Genomic DNA, 15,808 nt, shown 5'->3' with positions numbered 1-15,808 from the left:
GAAACATTTTCAATAGCGTTGGTTTCCCCGCCCGAAACATGTTGGTGAACAAAATTTCATAATCAAAATGTTAAATACAAAAAACGCAAACAGACAAGCTTAAATTGATCCAGATCTCTCGAAGATGGATCTATCTCAAGTCCTTTTGGTTGAGTATAAAAACTTGAAAAAGAAAAAAATAAAAATACATTTAACACACAAATAAAAAATCACACAAGCGCACATGTACCGAGCATAGCGAAATAACGAAATACTGCAAATTCAATTATAAGCTTAAGGCATACATATGCATGTACGTATATGTGTAAGGAGAAAGGGAGTAGAAGGAATAAGAGTACGGAAGCCGAGAGGAGAAATGCATTTAGGTAAAGTTGCCAGAATAACAATAAGTGGGAATATGTAACATGTAGAAAATTAGTAAATTGTAAGTAATGGGGAATATTTAAAAAAAAAAAAAAAAAAAAAGTCTCTCATGCGAGTTGAATGACAGAGTGATCAAGTTTCTTTTCTTACGAATTGTATTTGGGTATACATAATAGTTCGAGTAACAATGAATATCTTTTATATAAAAGTTCGATTGTCCGCTTCAATTCACAGTCGGGTGATAAAATTACAAAATAAATTTATTTTGCTTTCATAAAGAGAAACCGAAATTGCGATAAGTAAATTTTATTATTCATTCACAATTCATTCTATAAAAGATGAATTTATAGAGGAACGCATTCGCGTTGAAAATTATGTCGTAATTATTTTTGAAAAATAATGCTTATAGCGATTTCGTGTGCACACCGCATGGAAATTGATAAAATTTTATACTTTTTATACTACAGCACACCGTGGTATTATTTCGCCAAGTATTGTGGAACATACAGCACACGTGCAAGTATCTCAAGACGAAGGTGCTGTGTTGTTGTGCGTAGCCCAAGGCTGCCCATCACCTGAATACAGGTAAGTTGCCCATTTTGTCTGCTTTTTTTCTTTATGCTATAGATAGTCAACCGCATCAGGTCTAAGGCCATTTTGGTACAATACTTTATTGGGTAAAATCAATCAAGCTCTCAACAAGGCTGATCAGTCTCTCTTTGATCATTCTTTCGGAAAGTTTATAGACAGAACTGGGAAAACTAATATGCCTAGGCAGGTTACTAAGCAATTTTTCCCAAGGTTTCCCAAGGAGCAAAAGATTGCTTTTACGGCAATCTTTAGGCGATTCAAATCTCTTACATGATAAAGTTCTGAAGAAATGTTCAGCTAGACCCTTCATCTTATTTATTACATAAGTTGGAACGTATTTTTTCAATCAACTAAGAGATATGCAACATTCACTTTCTTGCGGACGAATTGCGTCCAGCTGGTTTAGTTTTTGTTTTGTTACTTTTGATATCTTCCCGAATCTGTCTGTCTTGATAAACAATTTGAAAGCAAGAAAATTCATATAATTGAACGAATGACGTCTATGGAAATAACAATATTAAATAAAATATAAAGTCTGCCCATTTTATCTAAGAAGATTTTAAGTAAATATATTTGCGGCATTAAGTATCATCTTTGTATAATAGGGAAACGAGCAGATCAGCGCTTATAAGCTCCTTTATCTAGAGAGGGGTCTTAAAAAGTCCTTCATAATGAAATGAAACTCTTTCCAATCATGATATGTTCTACCAGATGTGAAGTTTAGATAAAATAATCAGATTTTAAATTTATCATTGCCTTTGGATGGTTAACAGTTAGTTTTGAAGATAAGTGACTATTGCATCTGGATGGATGGGCGAAGAATTTTGGAAATTAAAAGCATAGTTGCGCTCATTTTGTTAGCATATCATAGAAGGGAAACGCAGGGTAAGATCAATAGAGAAAATATATTTCTCTCTTAATTTGCCATCCGGCAGCCACAAGTTTTGGTGTCAGGTCGTGTATTTGGGTTAAACACAAATAATGCATTTTTTAATTGACGTTGTAAACTGCTAACCATCCTGGGATGAATTGCAGACAATTTATATGCCTACGCATTCGATTTACTTGGTTTAAATAAGGGACAATTCAGAGTTCTCCTAATTAAGATAGCTACTTCACCCCTACTTTTATCCGATCTATCCCGTCTAATATATTTGAAAAGTGAATCGTCTGATCTGATAACCAAATATCTGAAGTTGAGCAAACATTAATACCCATATATTGTCCTTTTGTTGCACTCTACATACAAAGCCAATTCTATCAGGGTACGGCAATTTTTTGTTCCGGTCTTCATTCTTCAGAAATTTTCCCTAACCGAAACCACATTCGAACCACGTCCGAACGTATTATTTGCTGCAAGGCTTTTTTCTTCGTTTCATCCACGTTCACGTGTACATAACATAAATTTTAAAGGGAGAATCCCATGAAAGGATAGCAAATTTTTAAATAATAGCTCATAAACAGTATGATGATGTCTGTCTTCAAACCACTTTTAGATAATCTCTAGAAGTCTATGATAACAATCTATATTCCAGTATAAACCTTAGTTTCCTTGTGAAGATCGGCTCAATTGTTATGATAGAAATTAGCAACAGATTTTTGATAGTTCCTCGCTCATTCTTAATATTATACTTTTGATTCGGAACGGATAAAGTTGTATCGCTCCTAAATTTCTTATATAAAAAAGTTACATATGTAACATGTATACATTTATCTCAAAATTAATGCTATAGCAAAATCGTAGTCGCAAGCCATAATCCAATGAAACTATTATTGCGTATCCGTAACGTCAATTTCTATGAACTGAAGAATTGTAGATTCCCATCTCCGTGTTATGGCTAAGTATTTCCAAAAAATTGAGCAATAGAATTTAATAATTGGAGTTTTGTTAACTAATGCCTTTTCCGCAATTTGCTTATATTGAAATATTCAAATTTATCTTTAGCATTTCTTTCCCATGGAGTATCAGCTTGAAACGGGTACTTGTAGCTACGGTGAAGCTCAAGCTACGATGTACTAGCAGTGACTTTTTCCCTTGACATAGTTTCATTTTTGTCCGTCTTTGTAATTCCGTATATTGTCTGGTTTGTATAGCACTTACCTTGTTGACTGCTGCAGCACAAAGGAAGAACGAGCATTATTTCAACGGGCTTTTCATACTTTTACACTATGCTGTTTTCATGCAATCTATGTTATAACATATACACATTACACGAGCTGTATGTGGATGTGTTAGGTGTAGAAAACGAGCGTGTTATATATAACAAGGAAAAAAGTTATATTAGGTCGGTATCAAATGTTTTAAAGCCATCACCGTTATCCTATAAAAGATTAAAAAAAGTAAACGAACTAAATTTTCATACTCTATAATATTGAGTGGATGAGATTGATTTTTTTTATTTTCAAAATAAAAACAAATCTTTGTCGCATAGCCGTGTGGGCGTTGTTGGCATTTAGGTCACTTTCAAATTCTTTTGCAAATTGGTAGGCGATATAGGGGGAATGTTTACCACAGCACAGCTGGGCAGAGGGACACAGAGATAGACGAATTTGAAACTGTCCAAGAATGTATTATCTTTATGAGCTTTTGATAGATTATAATATAATAGCTAGGCGTTGTCAATTTTTACCATTTTTGTACAGGTCCCAACATCACCCATAGAATATAAGTTCAAATATTTGCACATTCATCTGCTATTGTTTATGAGTAATCAGTTTTATCCCTTTTGAAAAACAAGGGTGTTCTATGCTTACATAAAATTGTGGGCGTATCCTTCAATCGATTTGGCCCATTTTCAATTAGCCTGCATACAATATGCAATGCTTCTGCCAAATGTAAGGTCGATAGCTTTATTTTTGTTGCGAGGAGAATATTTACAATAGACATAGCATGGACGGGCAGACGGACATACTTAAATCGATTCAGAATTTGATGCTGATCGAAATTATATAAATGTTGCGAAATGTCTAAAGCCTCCTTCTGGAAACGATTCAACGAAATGAACATACCCATGAGTAATACAGACAATACATACCATAGGGATTCTGTTACATTACACTAATTCACATGGATGCGTAAAAGGTACGAAAAGAATGTATGCAAAGAGAAGTATAGTTCCAAACAAATTTGAGTAGGCGGTTAATTTTTAGAAAAAGTATAATTTGGAATGGAACCAGAAATTGTTATATTCAACTATACAAAGGGAAAGTAAAATTTTGAAAAGAAGCATAGTAGAGAAGAATACTGATCAATATGGGTAAAAAGAGAGCAAATTCTTGTGAGCGTGTGCGTGTAATTTCCATGATTGATGATGAACGTAGCGATCGTTACAGATTGATTAATGAGTCCATTTAATCCATTATTTTTGTGTTTTATGACTTTCCACAATTGGCAAACAATGCAATTAGATCAGATTCAGATTACAATATTTGTACTCTTCTGGTTTTGGGAAAACACTTGTAAGCTTCCCTGAGTAGCGGAGTAGATAAGAACTGCGATTGCCAAGTCTGTGCTCGCGAGTCCAAGTCTCTTAAGGGCAGTATAGTGTTTTTTTGTTTGGGTGCAGCTATCGTGAGTTCTCAGTCGGGAAAGGCATAAATCTCACTAGGCTGCAGCCACCGTCTCCCTATTTCTTTCTCTTTCTTCCCTTGTTTATAATGTTCCCCGCGTTACTCGAATATAGGGCACTACCTGGGTGATCGGTCAAATAAAAAAAAAAAATATAAAAAAGATTTTTCGTAACTTGCGTCGAATATCGTACCCCCGTTGAACATGTGATATTCAGTTTATGCCGTGATGACAAGGTCCACTTAACGTGCTAAATGTTTATGACGTTTTTAAGTTTTCCAATTTTCCAGAGTTTTTTCGCCAACACCTTTTGGACTCGCCCAGCAAATTTGCGGTAAAATGATGCAAGTAGCTAGGAGCTAGTTTGATTTTTTGGTGAGAGCGTTAGCTTGATTGCGCTCAAGTATAACGAAAAAGGCGAATAGTCATTAGGCTATCAGCTTAAAGTCCTCATTAGACGGCTTTAAAATGATGTGAATTATTAAACAATTCCATAGGATACTCTTTTTGATGGCAAAGTGTATCGGACCAAAAAAAGAAAAAACAAATTCGTTCAACGGTCGTAAAATTGTTCACAACCAAGCACATGCGTTAGTTTGCCGCATTTTTACTGAAGAAAATTCTGATTACCACATACAAAACCACATATCAGCAGTTGAACAGAGCATTTCTAAAAAAAATTTTCAAAGTCATTTCTATCATTAACATGACTTAATCTGCCCCTCTTTCTCTCTCTCTCTCTCTCTGTCTATCCCTCTTTCATCTTTGAGTGCGACCCAATACTATTATGATGATGGGTGCTTTCATTTCTGCAAACTGGTTGCAACATCCAGCAGGAAGCTTCAAAGACCCAATCAGGTTATGTATTTCTGATCAGCATCAACAACTAAACTGAACTAAGCATCTCCGTTTGGCTGTCTGTATATCTATCTGCGTGACTTTATAATGGCTGTGATAAACGTTCTTGTGGTCGTAAAAGTGCAGCTATCGACTTCAAATCAAGCAAAAGAAATTGGAAGTTGTTGCAACCAGGTAGACATTGGAATTGAGCCAAAACGGCCAGAGTACAAGCTCACCTGAGACCGTTTCTCTTTTCTAAATATGAAAAAATAATTGTTTTTGTTTGTTAATTATAAACCAAAGCAGTTGCAAAAATAGAACTGGTCCTGCAGCACTTGCACAAAAATATCGAAACGTTCGCAGCACTCAGAAAAAATCTTCAAAGATCACATAAAGCCTACATATTACCGATGAAGTATCAAATTTCTTAATTAATCCGTGTGTCCATCTGTCTGTTAACTGTTCTGATATGCAAAAATGAATTTATATACTTTATATTTGGCGAAAACATTCGATGTCGTTGCATTGAAAATGGGTGAAATCGTTAAAAGGACATGTCCACAGAACAATTTAAATAGAAAACATCCCGTTTTCCTGGGGGTTTGTCCATTACGTTTGAATTACAGGCGACACACGATATAAATTTACGCGTTTATTCTACAAAAAGTAAAAAAAAAAACAGTCATGCCCACCCAATATTATAGGGTTTGCAAATTTCTTGTTTCCCTTTCTTTTCTTTTTTTTTTTTTTGAATTGACGATTCGGTCGCAGCCGAACATAATTGTCTTATTTGCTTTATTCTCAATTAAACAATTCGGCGCGCACACAGACACACAAACCACTGCCCATCTAACTACATTGCATTTTTGGTAAATGATTGCAAAGAAAAAAAAATTATACCGTATATACAAAAGTAAAAGTTAACAAGAGACGACAAGCTATGTATATTCGGCTTTGATGGAATTTTTGAGTTCGCATAATATGGATTTGAGTAAAGACAGTCACGACTTGTATTTCGTGATCCGTAAAAATAAAACGTCTCTGATTAAAAAAACATATATTTACTTATATGCTTAAGCGAAGATGCATTGATTTGCGAAACAAGCTAAACACCGTATCGTATTCTATACAAACCACAGAGCTCGATTTATGAAAAGATTTGAAATTGCGAGAAAACACGTTTCCAACTTTCGTTACCTTTGCTGATAAGAGCACAAATAACTTCGTCAACGTCTAAGAATTGGGCGTTTTCCCTGGCTATTCTAGTCTTGGCTTCCTATTACGCTCTTGTATCAACGGCTTGCGGCGGCGAGCATGGAAATGGTCATGTTATGGTTTGTAGTCGGTATTTGTGAAACATTCAAATTCTAACAAGATAACGACCTCAAGCATACGCCCTACTTAATTCGGGGATAGCTTCGGGGATATATAATTGCCCCAAAGTGCTTTACACTCCTCCCCAATCACCAGGCGCGAACGCTATCAAAAATCTGTGGTTTGAATTGGATCGCCGTCTGCGAAAACAATCAATAGAAATTCCAAGAGAGTCGAAGGACTGAATAATATACTGCAAGAAGAATGGACGAAGATCCCTGTTCTTTATGTGAAACCGTTTAAATGACGTTACTAAGGAAAAAGCATATCCCACCAAATATTAATTTTTAATACTATAATATGCGGTTTTTTTTCCGTGCGTTCGACTTTAGAAAAACATACAATACATTAAGGGAATATTGAAAACATAATGTATATATAAATATACACATATGTTATTTGGAGAACGTAAATTGATCGAATTGGGGTGTATTCGTCGAATCCTTAAGTTATCCATAAGACTACTTACGATGGCGATGAGGAGAAAATGGTGTGGCCGTGGGCTCTCTCGGTTCGTATCTCGACCAGATGGACAGAGCGCGTACATGTATTAGCAAACGTAGCTTATCTTATTCAAAAACAATCCGCTTGGTCAGTTGTCTGTGTACGTTATAAATAGGGTCACCCTCGTGCCAGACTTTAACGTCGATAACGATAGTTATCGAAGAACCGTCTTTACCTAGCCCTATGGAAGACAGTGTAAGCGGCACACTCAAGGCTGCTTTAGGAACTTACAAAAACAAAATTCGCTTATTACACTCTCGGGGATTTTCGCACGTAAATTTTATTGCTTATGACTCAGGCTGGCAAAATAGATCCATTGATTAAGTACTCCCTCGAACGAGAGACAAAAACCAGGAGGGGAATATTCGCGACTTGGCTGGAGAAGAGGAACCGCAAAATTTTATTATTTTGCCCTCACCTACCGAGAGCTTCTATGCCAAAAGCATTTTAAAAAATAATCTCTAAATGAACGGGCGTGCCGCGAAAATGGGAACTTTCATATATACATAGGTTTATATATACATATATATATTAACACAAGTATTCACAAGTTTCAAATTTATAGAAAGGTCTATCCAACGCCGTCGGATGAGAATATGGCTTACAATACGTACGATGGATGGATGTACTATATATGTAGTGAAGAGATAGATGTTCGCGTTCTTTTGCTAAATATAATTTTCTTCTTATTTAACTTAAACTAAAGATAATGAAAAGATTTTAGTTTTTTTTATGATCAAGATTGATAATCCAAAGACAATTTTGAGTTCGTTTGTTGTTTGTTTTAGCGATGTTGCTAAGCTGCTTGCTTATAAATTGAAATTATTGTTGGTGTTTTTGAACCGTAAGTGCTTTCACTTGTCGATAACAAGGCTTTGTTTGCTGTCACCTGATTAACTGCATAACTTTTCCATTATTAGTTTAATAAACTTTTTCAAGACTTGATGATCATTCTATGTATGTGCATACTGAACGGGAAGAATATGTAACATATACTCATACAGATCAAAGCCTTTTACACGTTTATACATTTATTCATATTCTTAATATCCTTTTATTACAGTTGGTATACGCACAACGGTCCAGGACCTTTGCCGGTGTTAAGCGGCCCACGCATACGCTTATTGGGACCAATTTTGGCAATAGAAGCGGTTACTGGCGAAGATTCTGGCGTTTACAAATGTACCGCTAGTAATGTAGGTGGCGAAGCAAGCGCCGAATTACGGCTATCGGTTGCCACACCCATCCAAGTAGAAATACAACCAAATGTGCTTAGTGTTCATATGGGCGGCACGGCGGAGTTTCGCTGTTTGGTGACAAGCAATGGCAGTCCAGTTGGTATGCAAAATATACTATGGTATAAAGACGGCCGCCAATTGCCGTCGTCAGGACGCATTGAAGACACTCTAATAGTTGCACGGGTTAGCCGAGAAAATCGTGGCATGTATCAATGCGTTGTCCGGCGACCTGAAGGTGATACCTTTCAAGCCACTGCCGAATTACAACTAGGAGGTAATTGCTTTTCGTTTTCTTCTTCTTAATTAGAATTGTCAATTGCTTTGTCGTGTCCCGGTTTATCCTTCCATTTCTCCCAACGAATTGAAAGTTTCAGCTCGATCAATATAAGAATCAATTAATTTTGCGATATTTTATGCACTACTTGTATAATTGCAAAAAACTATAATTAACTATAATAATCATTCTGTATATTGCGAATGATAGTTAATTACTTTCCTATTAAAAGATAATAATCGTTTTACTTTAAAATCAAATACTATCTACCCAAGCGATATGCCATTCGTCCCTAAATGAAAGAATATGTGATATAAAAAATAGTCATTATTATTATATTTATCGAAAATAAATATTTTCATATCAACGCAAGAGCATGAAAATTCTACCCAAGTCGAATATAATTTCTGGTCTTTCATTAAAATTGTTTATTATTATTATTTGTGCTTTTACTTTGGGTTATTAAAAGGTTTTTTTATTTTTTTTTTTTTTTTTAATTTTTATGGTCACACCATCAAAGTATGAAGGTATATTAGATTTGCTGTACCGTTTGTTATATTTAGAAATCACGTATCAGAACCGCTTATCATGTTTCACGAAAAAATTTAAATATAAATTTTAAACTTGCGATTAGACGGTCCTAGTTATCTGGCCGTAGTACCGTAAGCGGTAGGCAAAAAAAAAAAAACTAAAATATTTTTATGCATAGGAGTAGTTATCGGTGTCGAGAGTTACACATAAGCCCACATTTGAATTGATTGCAAGTGTGCTTTGAAATCAGCTAAAAGGATGAATTCATTTGATCAACTAACTAAGGCACGGTTTGCAGAAAATTATTTTGAAAATATATTTTATTGTGTTATGGTTGGTGGGTATCATAGATTCGCCCTAAAGCGAATGTAATTTACTTACTTGTTATATTTAAGTTAATTGAAAAATCTGTGCATTTGTTTTTTTTTCTTTTTTATTATTTTCATTACTGCAGATGCACCTCCTGTTTTACTATATAGTTTTATTGAGCAAACATTGCAGCCAGGGCCAGCAGTAAGTTTAAAATGCTCAGCAGCCGGAAATCCAACACCACAAATTTCATGGACATTGGACGGATTTCCTCTTCCATCAAACGGAAGGTAATTGAACTTTTTCTGTACGTCTGTATGCACAGACATATATATATATACATACATATATATAAATGAGAATGTACGATTGAAGTTAAAAATAAAACGAAATGAACAAAAAGTGAGCGAATAGTAAGCCTTAGAGGAGTGGGCAGATTCGTAAATTTATAAACACCCACCCACAGACACAGGCAGCATGGGTGCCATTTATATTTACATATATATGCATGTATGTATGTATGTATATATGTATGTATGTATGTATGTGTGTGTGTATGTGTGTGTGTGTGTGTGTGTGTAAATTCATCAAAAAAAAAAAAAAAAAGTAAATAAATAAAGAAAACGAATTTAATTTTTATTAAAAGCAAAAATCAGTATGTATATATATACGTGTGTGTATGTGTGTGTGGGTGTATTTACGAGATAATAACATGCTATGGCTCTTCAATCTACGCAAAAAATTCCAGAACTATATATACAGTACAAATGAGAACAGGAGGGTGGAGGAGAATGAAAAAAAAAAAAACAGAAAGTTGATCGTTGAATCCTTGTCAGAACAACGACCTTGTATTTGTTTAAGAGGCTGCGGGTTAAAAGCTAATAAACTTTAAATGAAAACTGTCTGATTGAATAAAAACGTTGGATTATCAAACTTCAATCCTTGAAATTGCAAAATTAAAAAACTGAAACTTGTTAGACGATTTGACTAATTTTTTAAGCTAACCTAACAAAACTAATAAGAAAAAATTTATCAATAAATTTTTCTTTTTAACACATATTCTGTGCGTAATGTGTATATAAAAAAAATAAAAATAAAAATTTAATAAATAAATAAATGCATGGAACAAAAGGAAGAATACGCAAACATAATCGGGCAATTGACTAACTCTCCCGAAAACGGACTACAGATTATAGATAGATAGATTTGTAAAAATTTTACAAATGTCGTTCATGCGTACGTGCTTAGGAGTTTCTCACTTTGTTTAAAACAATTATTTAAACACAACTATTTTTCATTTGTATGCGTGTACATATATATACATATATGTATATATATATATATATATATATATGTGTGTGTGTGTGTGTGAGTGTTTGCTTTAATAAACAAAAACAACAATCAGTAAAGTTTAAATAGGATTTAACTTTTGCATACTTTGGATGATCTTTATCAAAAGTAAAGGGGAGAAAATTTGCCTGCAAGTACACAGACACATACCAGTGTATACTTATAAAATTTATACAAATGAAGCCATAAGAAATATTAATTCCTCGACCCTTATGCGCACACAAATCGACCAAGAATGTCTTCTGTTCAATAGAGCTGCAACATAGTTCACTTAAAGGGTGTACAGAATGGGTTTTTTTTTCTTTTTTTTCTTTTTTAATTAATACGAACCCCTAACAGTGTGTGCATATTTACACAAACACACACACACATACACACGCGCGCACTCTGACTGAAATAAGTCACTTCAATATGAATGTTTAAATAAAAACATTAATGGTAGGTCTATATGCATAAAGTATTGCAACCAAACATCACTACATGAAACATATACGCATACATATAAACGCACTGGTGTACATGGTGTGTAACGTGCAATGTGTGTTGTATTTAATTTGTTTGAAAAAATATTGCATTGGATGTATTGTGTATAATAAATGCAAATGCATTTGTAACGTAAACTAAATTCAGATATCATCATCAATTGTAAATCAGATGCTATTACTTAAAAATTGCAAATCGTCAATTGAACATTAAATGCCTGGTCTATTGAAAATCTCAAGGACTACACTTATAATAGATTTTTTTTAATTTTCAGCTTTCAAAAGGTTTACTTAATCATGACCGATTTTCAATTGAAAATTGCTTTCAACTAACATTTCTGATTTTTCATTTTCATTTGACGATTTCTAAAGTCTCTAGAAGCGTAGAAGTTGTCATCGCAATAAATTTTGCAGTGTTAATCGTAATCGTCAGAGGTATTCTTAGCCGATATTAGCGCGCTATGGAATAAATTGCGAATTGCATGGATAGAAAAGCAACACGAAGAAAAACTAAACAAAGGCAAAAAGAATAAAAAAAACCTTAAGAGAACCGTTACGAATCTAACATACACACACACACACACACACACACACATACACACATACATAGATATACATATACATATACATATACATCACACACTCACAGAGCTAACAATACGGTATTCAAGTATAATAGAAAAAAAAAAGAAAAATAATAATAAAAAAAACTGAACATACTTACGGATTCTCAATTACCCGCTTTTTAGCTGAAGCTTGTCTTATTGTTCTTGTTGCTGCTGTTGATTTTGACGTGTCGACTTTATATCGTTGGTGGTTTAAGTTTTAATTAAAATTATTTCTCATGTTTCTTTCACTATTTTCTACAAAAGCAACAGTTTCTGATAATGCTGTTGTTCTTGTTGCTATCGTTGTTGTGGCTCTTGCCTGCGTTACTGTTATCTCTACGCGGTATATTTGCTTTCGGCTGATAAGTTTTGTGTTTCCATTTTATATCCACCAAAGCCACCAAAGCATGGAGGTATATTCATTTCGTTTAAACATTTGCCATAAAGTTTAAATATGTATATATACATATTCTTAGCGAGCATTAAATTCTGAATCGCTTTAAGCGTGTCCGTCAGTTCGCCTGTACAATGTTTGTGCGAAACTTTCTTCTAGTCGCAAGAGTGAAAGTGTCAATTTTATGTTTATCAAAAACATACGAAATTCTTGCAGGTACGTTAGCCTTTAGAATAGACCAGAACGTTTAAAACGCATCTGCACAGTACAACATAAACTAAAAACTGTTTTCAAAAACAAAGCGAAAAGAAATATGATGGGCATTTTGGTCATTCATTACAAAAGCATAGCAATAAAAAATTTCTATATTTTATTTCAAGCTAACGGCGGGCATTATAGAAAATACAGGCGAAGCCGTAAATAATATTTTTACATGTGCAATGCCCCCAAGGGGAAAAAAATGAAATAAATCACGTTTTTCCCAAATAACTTTGCTTGACTCATTTGCGTTGTTGAGCAAAAACTTGCAAATAAAACGCTTACATCAAACCTAAAAATTAGAGAAAGCGGATACCAAGAAGCGATCTAACGAACGGAAGCAGAAAAAAGTTAGCGATGCGTAATTGGCTTTGAACGACTACCGCGTTACCTGAGATGAAATATAAAGCAACTTGTTAACGGTCGGTGAGAACGAAGGAGAGAACGATTGGTCGAATTTTATTGCAAAGGTCCGCAGATCGATAATAAACTCCCCGGATGACGGATATGTGGTCGGGCCGGCACGTCGAAATTCGAGATTATTGAAAGGCATTCAAAATTTGTTGTTGTGAAACACAGATGGATCCGAACATGTTATGATTACATAATTAATATCATTTTAAACAGTTATCAATAATTTATTGCATTAAAACAAAGTAAGAGCATTAGAGCCGAGTAAGTCTAGCAAAGTTATTAACTCATTTTGGTAATGCACACCATAAACTACATATCATTTTCTTGTAAAGATATACTTTTCATGAAAGCCGTCACATTGGAGGATGCCCATCCTCACAAACTTAATTTACTTCCCAAAAGCTTTACTATTTTTCAGTTTCCGTCACAAAAATAACTCGAAATTTACTCTACTACTTTTGATGATAACCCCTAGATATGTTATGGTCGAAAAATTAGAACTATCTGTTTCAAATTCCAGGGCATTAATTTTTTTTTTGCTACCTTGCTACTATGGAGCAATTTTTGTCATGAAATACTGAAAATTAAGCCTTTTTTTTGAAAGGGCTTACTATTCATGAAAAATCTTATATGGAGCGGATTTCAAGAAACAGAGGCCATGTGGTTTAAATTTTGTCTATTTAATTTTTGTGTCAAATTACTATTACGAACAAGTTTTCATCACAAGAAATGTTAACAATTAGACTTTTTTTGGCATATAAGGGTTTACGTTGGATGAGAATCCTTATATACGGTGGTATCCAACAAATAGACTCACATGATCCGAATTCGGTAAGATAGACTTGTTTGCCAATTTACTATTACGAGCCAATTTACGCAATGATATATTGAAAAATTTTTACCATATAAAGCTTCAGTTTCCGTAGGAGCGATTATATAACAGGGGGTTCAAAAAATTGCCCCAGTTGAGCCAAGTTTTTCATATCACTTTGAAACGACGAAATACTACTGCTTAGCGAGTTGTGCGATTTTTTTCTACATAAGGACTTTTCGAATTAAGGCCTTATATGGTGAGTGGTCGAAAAAGTGGACCGATCCAAACCAAATCGAAAAAATGAGTTAAACATAAAAATACATGGACTGACTTCACTCAATTCTTCGTCTTGTTTTCTTATGTTTCACATAGAGACCACATTTTTCAAGACATTTTGATGAAATTTGATATACCGACGAACACTATTGAAAATGGTTCGTGTCGAACTACGTTTTCGATCATTTCCCCTATAACACCTCATTATACCCTACCCCCTTGTGGTACAAACTATGGAAAGCGTTTCCAAACGTATGTAACACTCACAAGGAATAAAACTATACCCATCTGATAAATGTCGATGTATCCTTATGTTCAAGCTAGAGGTCGCAATTTTCGAGATATTTTGATGAAATATGAGACGCTGGTGTGTTTTCACCCATGAACAATATTTAAAATGTTTTGGATCAGACCACTTTTTCGATCACTTCACTTATAACACCTGTGACGGCGTTTCTTTGTGCCTGGTACGGATAGTGAGGGTACGCTCGCCGGTCACCAGGGTTTACCTACAAGACCACTTATTTTTTCCGAGTCAAATATGCCAATCTTTTAGACTACTTTATTTATATCGTTACGTGCATAGAAACTCACTATTCTGACGTTCATATCCTCTTTACCCTAACGTTTATTTGACAAAGTTCAAAAACAAACCTTCTACTTTCAAGTGATACTCACACTGATGCTCACAGCCCGCTGGTCGCTGTCGTCTTACTGCTACTTAAACTAACTTAAATATTAGCACCCCCAACTCGTAAGATATGTGATGGCAAAGCGAGTGAAGGACTTTGCTGCCTCTCAAAAGGCATTTTGAAAGGACGTTAAAGGAATGTCTATAGGATATATAATGGCAGATCATGGCCTACTGTAGTGTTGTTTATTCTACGGCATATATTCATACGTTCATTCGCATTCATACCGATTGTCATATTGCCAATGTGGAAAAGTCATTGATTCTTAATTTTCGTATTCATATTTCTTCACATCTATCAAATAAATATTTATTGCTCATACGATCCTTTCCTCCAATTTACAGAAGGAAAAAACTACTACTATTACTACTACTATTGCAACTTGTACTACTACTACTTCTACTACTATTACTACTACTACTACTACCATTACTACTACTACTATTACTACTAATACTACTATTGATACTTGTACTACTACTACTGCTACTACTACTACTACTACTGCTACTACTGGTATTTTCGCTAATAACAAATAACTACCGCATATCTAAATTTCCAATTGGGTGTCAGACAAAAGACAACAAATTTTCAATAAATTATATATTGTACCGTTTACGCATTAATAATCTATATTTTTTATCAAAATTTATTAATAATTATAATAATATATAAAATACATATGAGTATCATTTTTCCAAAAACAGGAAAACTAGTCCTTAATGTCGCGTAATGTATTTGGAATGTCGTTCCTTGTATAGATGACTTAAGCTACTTTTTGATTATGAAAACGATATATGGATACAATGCGATTGTTGCTTGAATCGTAGAAATATTTTTGAACCTATTTAACTGATCTCTAAGCCGGATTTGGCGCATTGGAGTAAGAAGTAATGAAACATTAAGTTGAATGCTGTAAACAAATTGA

The 15,808-nt window shown here is 34.3% G+C and overlaps 1 protein-coding gene across 2 annotated transcripts in view; it reads left to right on the top strand.

Moving 5' to 3' along the window:
- LOC119645083 (Down syndrome cell adhesion molecule-like protein Dscam2) overlaps nt 1-15,808 on the top strand; it is a 55,241-nt gene that overhangs the window by 12,771 nt on the left and 26,662 nt on the right. For both annotated transcript variants that reach the window (XM_038044974.1, XM_038044975.1), the window contains exons 5-7: nt 831-948; nt 8,304-8,752; nt 9,738-9,882. In XM_038044974.1, the coding sequence (XP_037900902.1) occupies nt 831-948; nt 8,304-8,752; nt 9,738-9,882 (712 nt within the window). The remainder of the gene's footprint in view (nt 1-830; nt 949-8,303; nt 8,753-9,737; nt 9,883-15,808) is intronic.

The sequence above is a fragment of the Glossina fuscipes genome, unplaced genomic scaffold (genome assembly GCF_014805625.2).
Source record: "Glossina fuscipes isolate IAEA_lab_2018 unplaced genomic scaffold, Yale_Gfus_2 1, whole genome shotgun sequence".
Classification (NCBI taxonomy): domain Eukaryota; kingdom Metazoa; phylum Arthropoda; class Insecta; order Diptera; family Glossinidae; genus Glossina; species Glossina fuscipes.
Note: the sequence above shows the minus strand (reverse complement) of the source record. Positions and strands in the feature narration are given on the sequence as shown.